This window comes from Rhipicephalus sanguineus, chromosome 10, assembly GCF_013339695.2.
Source record: "Rhipicephalus sanguineus isolate Rsan-2018 chromosome 10, BIME_Rsan_1.4, whole genome shotgun sequence".
In the NCBI taxonomy this organism is placed as follows: Eukaryota; Metazoa; Arthropoda; class Arachnida; order Ixodida; family Ixodidae; genus Rhipicephalus; species Rhipicephalus sanguineus.
The window spans coordinates 118,138,140-118,149,391 of NC_051185.1; the positions used below are offsets into that span (position 1 = coordinate 118,138,140).

Below are 11,252 nucleotides of genomic sequence, written 5' to 3' on the forward strand. Positions count from 1 at the left end.
GCAGGCTGAGGTTCCTGAAGGGGAACTTGCTGCAGTGGGTGGCGATGGTTGCTGTGCAGCTGTCGGCAGCGATTCCTCACCGGAGGCAGAAGGCATGAAAGGCACTAGGTGACGGCGGTTGCGCTGTAGAACACCACCTCGGTCTGTTTCAACCACGTAGTTTCTTGGCCTTTGCCCCGGACTGAGGACCGTAGCTTGCACTTGGTCAGGGCGCACCCACACACGCTGACTCGTTTGGAGAGGTGACAGGGTCTCGAGCTCCGTGATGCCTATTGTAGTCGCCGGTCTGCTTACGCTTGTAGGCTACATCCTTGGTGACGACATCTTTCCTAGGCGGCCAGTTGGGACGTAGCTGGGAGTTTTGCTTCGGGACTCTGGTTCTCAGCTGACGTCCCATCAACAGCTGGGCTGGACTGAAGCCATCGACTCCCGGAGTGTCCCGATAACTGAGCAGAGCGAGGTGAGGGTCTTTGGACTTCCGGAACAGGTCCTTGACTGTCCGTACCATCCTCTCTGCCTCTCCGTTTGACTGGGCATAGTGTGGGCTACTGGTCGCATGGTTGAAGCCATAAGACGCTGCAAATGCCGCAAGCTCTTGCGACGAGAACGGTGGACCGTTGTCCGACCTGACGTCTTGTGGGATTCCGTGGCGTGCGAAGATGCTTTTGAGAGCATCGATGACTGCCCGAGCTGTAGTGCTTCTCAGGGTCACCACCTCGGGAAACCTCGAGTAGTAGTCCACCACCAGGAGGAATGCCTGGCCATTGAGATGGAACAAGTCCATTCCGAGAAATTCCCAGGGACGTCCAGGTAGAGCTGTGGAGACTAGGGGTTCAGCAAGGTTCACCCGGGTGGATGCGCACTGTTCGCAGTTGGTGACGAGAGAGGCGATTTCTGCCGAGATACCCGGCCACCAAACCGACTCCCGAGCTAGGGCTTTGGTCCTGTTGACGCCCTGATGGCCTTCGTGCAACAGCGTCAAGACCGCCGGCCGAAGAGATGATGGGATGACAATCCGGGGGCCTTTCAGCAGGATACCATCGCAGACAGAGAGCTCGTCTGCCACGGAGGCATACTTCGACACATGCAGAGGTAGCTTGGTCTTTCGTGGCCAACCTTGCTGGCAGAAGGAGATGAGGGCCTTGCACTCTGCATCGGATTCTTGTGCCTGTCGTACATCTTCAGGGTGGAGTGGCAAGACTTCCGACATGCAGCCGACTACTTGTGCTGCGAAGAGTTCCACCCTGTCTACAGGAGTAGATGCCTTGTGGGCGATACGTGATAAGGCATCTGCTGTTGCTAGCAGTTTTCCTGGCACGTGCAGCATGCGAAACTGGTACTGCATTGTCTTGAGCCGTAGTCTCTGAATACGAGGCGGCAACATATCGAGTTCCATCTTGCCCAGAAGTGAGACGAGAGGCAGGTGGTCGGTCTCGACATCGAAGGTGATGCCACGGACAAACTCGTCGAACCTTTGGATAGCCCATGTCGTTGCCAAAGCTTCTTTTTCGGTCTGGCTGTAACGCTGTTCGGTACTCGTCATTGACCTCGAAGCGAATGCGACTGGGCGACGCTCTCCCGAGGGTTGAGTTTGCAGCAATACTGCGCCGAGTCCGAAAGAGCTTGCATCTGCAGACACTGTCGTGGCATACGACGGGTGGTACTTGGCCATGCACCTGTCTGACGTCAAGAGTTCTTTGACCTTCTTGAATGCTGCCTCTTGCTCATGCTGCCACACCCAGCTCGCAGACTTGTTCAGCAAAGCTCTGATGGGTGCTGTGACGTCAGAGATGTGTGGCAGGAATCTGGCGAGATGATTCACCATTCCAAGCAGTCGTCTAACACCGGCGACGTCTGTGGGAGCTTCCATAGCTTTGACCGCTTCAACCTTGCTTGGATCCGGCCGGATACCCTTAGCTGAGACGACAACACCAAGGAAGGAGACCTCAGATACCCCAAATGTGATGCCTGCTTTTGCAAGGCGAGATAGCACCTGGCTCAGTCTGGCGTCATGCTCCTGGCGGGTGCGTCCAAAAACCAGAATGTCATCTATCATGTTGGCGACCCCTTCTGGCCCTCCAGGATTCTTGCCATCTGTTTCTGGAAGTACTCGGGAGCGGAGGTGATGCCAAAGGGGAGCCGCAAAAGCAGTATCGGCCATATGGGGTGATGAATGTCGTCAGCTCTTGGGAATCGGCAGAAAGCTTCACATGGTGGAAGCTTGCGGTCCCGGGGTGGGTCGCATCCAGCCTTGAAAAAACTGTTTGCGTCACCGAGGAGGCCAAGGACTTGCTCAACCATTGGCAAAATATGCCGTTCACGGAGGACGACTTTGTTGAGTTGAGTCACGTCGAGCGCACAGCCGGTAGGAACCATCGTCTTTCCTGACGACGACAAGGCCAGAGCACCATGGAGTTGGCTTGTCGATCCTGCGGATCACTCCCGCGCTTTCCAATTTGTCCAGCTCGTGGCGGACGACCTCGAGCAGCGGGATGGGGATCCTGCGGGGGACGCTTAGCGAGAAGGGCACGGCATCGGGTTTCAGCCGAATAACGTATTCGTCCTTGAGAGCGCCCAATCCTTTGAAGAGCTCGGCGTGCAGCGTTGCTTTGGAGTCTGAGTTTGTCAAGAAATTTCACAACTTTCAGGGCTTGGAGCGCTGGCAGTCCTAGAAGAGGCACAGTGAGTGACTGGATTACGTATAGGCGCTGGCAGCTTGTTTTTCCTTGCCACCGAAGTCGTGCCTGATACGAGCCTAGCACGCGAAGTGGCTGTCCTCCAGGGCCGGTGAGCAGACTGTCGACTCGGTCGAGCTTGGCAGGCAGCGCAGGGAAGCCGCTGGGGTACAGCAGTTACTTCGGCGCTGGAGTCGACTTTGAACTGCGCTGTGTAGTTGTCAACGGTCACGTCGACGAACTTTGCAGCGGCGGAGATGCCGACGGCATGGAGGTGAACTGAGCCGAGCTTGTTCTTGCTGGTGCTTCCCTCGAGCGGCAACTTCGGCGAAGTGGCCTTTTTTTTTGCAGAAGTTGCAAGGCGGAGCGTCGAGCCGGGCAGTCCGAACGTCGGTGAGGCGCGCGGCCCGCAGAATTCACACGTGGATGTGCTCGCGAGAGCGCTCGGCTGGCGGCTGCGACGTAGTATGCTTAGCTCCAGAGTGGCGACGAGAGGCGAACTTGCTGGCTTTCGCGGCGTCGAGGTTGAGCTCGCATGCGTGGTCGGTGCGGTTCTGGGTCAACTCCTTCTCTTTGTCGGCGTCTTCGGACTGACGGGCTTGTGTCCATGCCTCCTTGAGCGTCAGCTTCGAGTTTCGGCACAGCTGATCCGAGAGGCGAGAGTCGCGGAGGTCGACGACGAAGCCGGTCGCGTACGAGCCTTTCCTCGACAGCAGCTGACGGGTAGTTGCAGCGCTTCGCCATCCTGCACAGTTCCGCGTAGTACGTGTCGACGCTTTCGCCGGGTAGCTGAACACGCCTGTGGAACCGCGACGACTCGTAGAGCTCGTTGGCCGGGTGCACGAAGTGCTCAGTGAAGCGGGCGGCAACAACTTGGTACGAGGCGAGCGACTGGGCGTCGAGCGAGAACGTCTCGAGGAGCGGACGTGCCTCCGGGCCCATGCAGGTACAGTATCGAGCGTACCTGCACGTCTTCCAACGCTTTTGTCAGTCCCGAAACCGCGGTGAAGTCTTCGTAGCGGCTGAGCCATGTTGACCATGTTGCCGGGTTCGCGAAGTCGAAAAAAGTCGAAAGCGTGCCGTTCTCCAGCATCTACAAGTATGTAAATAAAGCTTGTGAAAGGCCGCGGTGCCTCATCGAGGGCGAGGCGGTGTACGACGCAGGCCACGCTGTTGAATGCATGGTCCGAGCCTCAACGCAGATCCATCACCGTCGCAGCTCTCGTCCTGCAAACAAGTGCGCAAGTGCCGCCTTGTTGCACACCCTACTGCCGATGACCATGAATCGCAGTTTGTCCCGAAATGTTGGTTCAGTGAGAACGATATTACGTCGTAGTTCATATTATTAATACCTCACAGGGCCGTCGCATGGGTATTAGAATATAACAAATAGTTAATCGCTGATTATACCACGCACAGGGCCACAGAGATTAACGTGGCAAAGGCAAGCTGGGTCCAGTTTCACGCCACGCAGCCTAACGAAAAGCTTAAAGAGCTCCGCTTTTAAAAAAGTGTCTGCACTGCCTCAGGTGAAAATTTTTAGAGAATGTGCACTACACAGCAGCAACAGGTTTCGCTTATGACTTTATGATAAGCACTCTGCTAGGCGTGCGCTTGCCTTTATAAGTAAAATACGTATGTACACCATCCAAATGCAGCCGTAGTCTGATATCCTGCGCCGCTCAGCAGAGCTCACGAGGCGCGCTTACGTGCGAGGAGATTCGGAGGCCGCGTCGTCGGCTCCTTGTCTAGGGGCCTTCGCGGCAGGTTGTGGGAACGCACCGCACCTGGTGTAAGTCGCCTATGCTTATAGCTTGCGTGCAATAAACGGCTTAAGTATTGGCGAGGCGATTAAACGCGGTCACAAGCTTTGCCTTAAGAGTGGCGTGTACGGTGGTAGCAGAAGTCCACCAGTCCACTAAGTGGTTGCTGCACACGGTCCGATGAGGTGTGGGGCGTATTCCCATTCTTAGCTTGACGATCCACTCCTTCAGCTTCGGGTCCTTAGAGTATTTGTGAAAGCTATGCCTTTTTCACGAGTGGACGACTACACTGAGGCACAGAGCAGTACTTCACCATTGCGCAGCGCTCGCCCGCGGGGACAAGCCAGCCGCAGTTCTAAGAAACAAAGAGCTGTAGTTCTAAATGAATGTTCAAAGCAGTCCCGTGGTTGTTCGAACAGCGTCAGTAGCCACCATACGCAAGATAACAATTGAACTGCTTTTTTGTTGAGATTTACCACAACGGTGGTTTCAACACGGCGCTGGGCCTACGTAGCAGATGACAGCGCGCGAATCCCTGCTCTGACGTCATACAGGCAGTGATTCCACTCCTGTGCCAACTGCGCCAAAGTGCGCCAAATTGTATTTACTGCGCCACCCTGATAATATCGACGAAAATTGCGCCAAACTGCGCCAGAGTGTAGGGTTTGCGGGTGTCTATCACCGGCAATCGCACCGCTGGCGCGTCAAAACATCTTGGGGCTGTCAAAGTTACAACCACGGGCCAAGAATTATTCCGCCGTATAAACAGTGCTCGCGCATGCGTGCCGAGTAAGCCATGACGCCATGCACGGTGCCGACGCAGCTTCTGTTCTGCAATTCGGCTTGACAGCAAAACGCGCTCTTCGCAGAGGCTCGTGACGTCTAGGCCTATCGGTAGCGAGAAAGTGTGGCGGCGATTCATCGGCGAACGTCGTCTGTTCCAGAAACGCTGCTGATAGCCCGTTGCAAGCGTCGCACGGCACGTAATAAAAGCGATGTTGAGTAATAACCACACGCGTGCCGCTAAAAAATTCCACAGCATATCCACGGGGTGAATGATGATGAGTGAGGCGAAGCTCTCGTACGGCAGGGTCTTGGCGGCGGCGTCGCGCAGCTTCACGCCCAGTACATCATCGACGCGAGATCGGGCCCGGTTTATACTAAAGGGTCGATGAGAGTCATGGCGACTTGCAGCTCACTTTAATTTTACATGTACGATGTGAATTTTTATTGTTTAATAACGCACAGGAGAAATCTCACCAGGCACTGCCTTGGAGGTAAGCAATGACTGCTAATGGGGAATGAGAGACAGAAGAAGTCGGCTTTTAGTTAACGCGCACGCTGCGAATTTTTTATTGTTCAACAACGCGCAGGAGAAATCTCCCACCGGCACCACCTTGGAGGTCAAGATCTGGTACTAGCGTTAAGACTGGTTACGCACTACGACGGGGACGAACGGGTGCCGCTTTAAGGAGCTTCGCCCCTAAAATGTCTGTCACGTCTGTTTCTGGTCATCGCGAAATGAAATCGGGGATCACTAGCAATAGAATATATAGAACAATATCGAATTTTCCGTGCTTCGCGTCTATGGAAGAGCGCGTGAACGGTGGGACAGCATTGACTCTTTTCCTCAGATATACTTTATCCATGGTTCTTCATCCAGAAGAACTTTTTCGTAATTCCTTCCACCAGCACATCCGGGTTTGCAATCTGCGGTAAATACTCCTTAAAAGGCCCTGCCTTTTCGAGCTCGTGAGTGCTAGGGTTCCGATTCCATTTTTTTTCTTCCATTTTTAAGTCAGTTTCACCGCAAGGGTAAAGCAATGGATACGATAGCAACGATCCGATCTCGCGTAACTCTACAAAACGCTGGTGTAAGAGAATACGGCCGCTCCAGGGAGAGATGCTCTTTCCGCACAGTCTGTTCGCGTTGAGAGCGCAGCACGTAGAAGGGTGTACGAGCCGCCCGCGCATGGCTACCGATAGCGACCGCGCCCTTAGAATCAAAGTTCAAAGTTGCTGCTCTAGCGACCCCCCCCTCCCCCTCGCGTCTTTTCATGCAAGTTCAAGAGAGGCGGGGCGTTTCCTCTCTGCTGCGACGGCAGGCCTACCGAGCGGGGTGATGTTATTGCATGCGCCCTCCGAGCGACGGAGAGGGCCGGCTCGTTTGATCTCTGCTTCAGCCTCGTTCGCCGGCCCCGCTCGCGCGCTTTTACTCCCGGTAGAACATACGATGCGCGGGGGGATGCTATCAGTTCGGACTTTATACGGGACCTGACGGCAAAAACCCGTCGAGAGTGTCCATATAAGTGCTATCACAATAAAAAAAATGAGGAGCCATTCCACTCTGTGAAGTGGATAAGTGAAGCTGTTTCGCGCACGGCATAGAGGTGACATGATGGAGGACAGTTTGGCATGTAAGGCCAGGTTGTTAAGGGCCAGGCTGTTAACGTTCAATACGCCATATTAATACGAAAGCCTTAGATCTATGGTTCATTAAACACGAAAATTGACCGTCGGCGGCGTCAATCGATCTGTGCAAAAAACAATCACCACTTGCGTCAGCATGGCGTCATAGATCGTAATGTCCAGGGACGTAGCCAAGGGGGGGGGGGGTGGTTGGGGGGGTTCGAACCGCCCCCCGAAAATTTTCAATTTTACTTGCGTATATATACACGCACACAAACGCATGTACGAACATACATAAAGTATGGTTGAAGCCCCCCCCGCCCTAAAGAATTCTGGCTACGCCTGGTAATGTCATAATGATCGGTGTGCCGATCATGGAGGCAGTGAAAAACCATGTGAGGTGCAGAATTAAAGCTTGCAGAAAGGGAGGGGGATGATCAACACATTGATCGAGAAGAAAAAGAACCCGGCTTTCGCTTTTGGTGTCGTCTAAGGGGAATGCATTAGGGACAGTGGGACTCTCTAGCATTGAGGCACTGTTGTACGTCACGGCGTTTGTCTACCACGTCTGTGATAACCAGATAGATGTATTTAGAGTGTTATTTCATAAAGTACAATTTTATTGATCCGGTATTCTGTTTATTTGCTAGTGTCGAAAATAATCACCGAAGAGGTTAATCCAGAACACTCAAATGCATGAGCCCTTATTTTTGCATTATTGAGTGAAATATGGAGTTCTCCTGAGATTATTTTTTCTGTGAGATTTGCAATGAACCGAAATATTTCTAAATCTTCATAAGAGCCCCATAATAATTATTCAGGTGCTTGAATGTTAATTGCTTCTCTAGTGCACTTCAAGATGTGAAATTAGCTGCTCCAGAGTGCTCCCAGATGCAAAGTTATCTGCTCCAAAGTGCTCCAAGATGGAAATTTTTGCTGCTCCAAAGTGCTCCAAAATGGAAATTTCGCTGCTCCATAAATTGCTCCAAATCAGAAGTCCTCGGTAGCATCACTGTACAGGCGCCGTTCGCAGCGCCGCCATCGGTCGCACACCAGGGCAATAGACAATGCGACATACTCAGACTGCAAGCAGTTCAAAAGAAAGCTGTGCGTTTCAGTTTTCGCAGGTATGACCGCTACTTCTCACACTCATCGGCTTTACACGAACTAAAGCTAGAACCTTTCTTGGTATGTCGTGATGTAGAATTGTTAAAATGTTTGCACAACATAATCAACAAGTCATATCGCATTTCAAACACAGCTTGTCTGTCTTTTGCTAAGCTTTCCTCTGTGCATAACTTCCACGAACTTAATCTTGCTACATTTTTTTCGCGCACCGATACATTTTTTATAATTTTTTTCCCTGCACTATAGAATTATGGAATTCTATGCCTGGCCGTGTTTGTTCACTCCTGCTGAATGATTTTGTACCTATTCTTATTGAAAATCATGTATAAGAAAAGCTTAATTCGTTTATTTTTTGCAAATGGTTTTTGTTGCATTTTTTTGTATCTTCTGTCTGTTCTGCCCCTTTCTGCATTGTATAACCCCACACCTGCAATAGCTCTTTCACAGGGCTGCAGTATGTAAGATAAGTAAATGTATGCTCCCAACCTCGGCATGCTCCGCTCGCCCCACAGATGGTGGGAGCAGCAGTGCCTCCATACCAGCTCTGCAGATATATAGGCATAAAACACGAGAGCTTGTGTGATACAGCAGGCTATGTTGCTTGGGGAGCCAGACATCAAAGAGTATGCAAAAATCATTCCCTCTCTTAACAGTTGCGTGCCCACAAAGAATGTGCTAATTTATTTTCTTTATCTTTCTTGTATGCTTTTACCGCTGAAATAGTGCATACTGGGATGCAAGGGTTGCCATGTACTAATTGTAAAGCTGCCTGTTTTACTGTTGAAAAGTATTCGACTCTTGTCTGGCACTATTTGATACGGCCTCAAAATTCACTCTCTTCCTATACTAGCATGCTGCCTTGGGGTCGTATATTTCTTAGCTGCTGCGTACTGGTATTGCCTAAGGCGAAAAGTCGACACAGGTACGTGGGGTGGTGGATGCAAGGGAATTCAGTTGTCGGACAAGGGATGACTGAGAACACATTTCGAGAAGGCAAACTTGTCTTTGTCGGGGCCTTTCTCCATGCACGTCTCTCAAGATGCCATTGCAGCTGCACTAGGTGACCTCTTACATTGTCAACTGCTCTTAGAAGGCATTCAATACTCGATAACGTTGGTTAGTACATATTTCTGTGGAATACCTGCTGCAGTAGTTAGCAGCTGTGGTGTTCTCTGCCAAACTCCAAGTTGCAGGTTTAGGACTTTTCACAATGGCCATTTGATGGGGGATTAAATGCAAGCAAGAATTTGTGCTTGCATTTATGTACAGTACTCACGAATTGAAATAGGACAATTTAGGGCTAAATAATGCACGTATTGTGACGTCGCCACTTGTGATGCCACAGTTGACACTCCTTTAATAAACCTTCGAGACTTGGCGAACCGAACACATCCGAGGCGCAGAACAATCTCAAGATATGTCCCCACAAGCGAAGATGATGAAGAACACCATGTGATGATGATAATGTACAGATGATGAAGGGCCTGATAAATGCCCAGAGTATTTTCATTTCTACCCTCTCGGTTCAAGTTATGTCGGCGTAATTTCGACTCGAATGCCTAGATCAGAGCCAACGTTATCTTTGGAGACCAGATTCATCGCGACACGACATGGTTATTGCGAGCTGTTGCGCATGCAAGTCGTCATACTAAAGACATTGATGTTGCTTTTTCATGCGAGAGTACTGTACAGGTTAAAAAAACTCCAGCTAATCATGCCTAGTGCCAAGTCCTCTGCAGTGCCTCATGATCAAATTGTGGTTTTGCACATTAACCTCTTGCAAAACTATGCTAGCAACTAAGTTTTTAAAATATCTGTAGGATGCTGTTCATGCTTTGGGAGACACGCTTGATTACGTTGTTGCAAAGGCTAGCGGCTGCTTGGTGAGCAATTTGCGGTGTTCTCTAGCTAATGCTCTATTCCATTCGTCTTATCCATCTTATCCATTTTGCCTGCCTTGTGAAGATTCTCTGCTACCAGTGTTGCGGGTCGGACAAGTAGCTTCGATGAAAACGGGTTCCCTTGTGAAAACTTTGGGTCCAACCGTCGCTTGGTTCATTCACTGTTAATTATTTTTTTAAATGGTTCATTTGTAGCCGGAAGCTATGCCTGTAGGCAATTAGCAGCATCATTTGCAGTCTTACCACAGCGTCACTTGTGCCTGTACATAGTTCACTATGGTGCATCATTGTCTCCCACATGCTAGCTCTCCTCTTGCCTTTCTTTTCTTTACATTAGAATAGCAGGCAGAGACAGAGGAACTCTGGTCAACCATTGTTATACTCCAGGTGTGGTTTGCATAACAAATTAAGAGGAAATTGGCCTCATAGAACTTTAGAAAGTGTGGTGCTTGAATTTCACTATGATAAGTGTGTTTTGTGATTCTTTGCTACTTGTTAAATTTGCGTTTTTACTTTTTCATAGGACGATCGTCTCGCCTGTCACTTGACCACGTCAGAGAAATGGAGCAGAGACAATGGTCGTGGCAAAATGATCAATTGTATGTATTCTCTCGTTTTCTCTTTAAAATATTTCTTGCTTTTGCTGTGCCTTTACTGTGTTTTACATGTGTTAGCCAGAGATACCTTAACATTCAATAGTGTTATAATTTCTTTTTATAGAAATCTGATATGGTAAACACTATAACAGGCTGCGCACAGGTCCTTGAAATCATTGAAAACCCTTGAAATTGAAAATTTCGTTTTCAGGGCCTTGAAAGTCCTGGAATTCGTTCCGGTCCTTGAAAAACCCTTGAATACAGTAGAACCCCGCTGTTACGTTCCTCACTGCTGCGTTTTCCCGGCTGTTACATCGTTTTCCGCCGGTCCCGGCATAGCTCCCATAGAATACAATGTATTGGGAACCCCGCTGTTACGTCGTAACTGTCGGATCGTTCCCGTATGATACGTCGCGAAGTGCGCTCGGAGCCGACCGAGTGACTACCAAAGAGAGCGGCCATGGTGCATTTCACGCAGCTTGGCCTCGTTTGACCGTAATATAGCCGCATGAGAGGCGCAAGCAACAGAATCTTTCAACTGATGCAAACAAAAGCATGGCCTTCGAGATTAAATTGCAAAGATGGCGTCTATGACGTAACTGCTCGCGAAAGCAAGGCCTTCGAGATTGGCATTTACTATTGACAAAAGCATAGCTCTGAGATTTGCATTGCACAAACATGGCGTGTATGACGTAATTGCTTGCGAAAGCAAGGCCTTTGAGATTGGCATTCACTTCTGCCATCGCGTTGGCGTAGACTCATCATCATCGTTATTTGTCG

At 50.4% G+C, this 11,252-nt stretch overlaps 1 protein-coding gene across 1 annotated transcript; it reads right to left on the reverse strand.

Moving 5' to 3' along the window:
- Positions 1-205: 205 nt before the first annotated feature.
- LOC119406689 (uncharacterized protein K02A2.6-like) lies at positions 206-2,945 on the reverse strand. Its single transcript, XM_037673421.1, has 4 exons — positions 2,918-2,945; positions 2,361-2,616; positions 506-1,472; positions 206-352 (listed from the first exon to the last, which is right to left on the reverse strand). Exons 1-4 carry the CDS (start codon positions 2,943-2,945, stop codon positions 206-208), a joined length of 1,398 nt encoding a protein of 465 aa, XP_037529349.1.
- Positions 2,946-11,252: the final 8,307 nt, after the last annotated feature.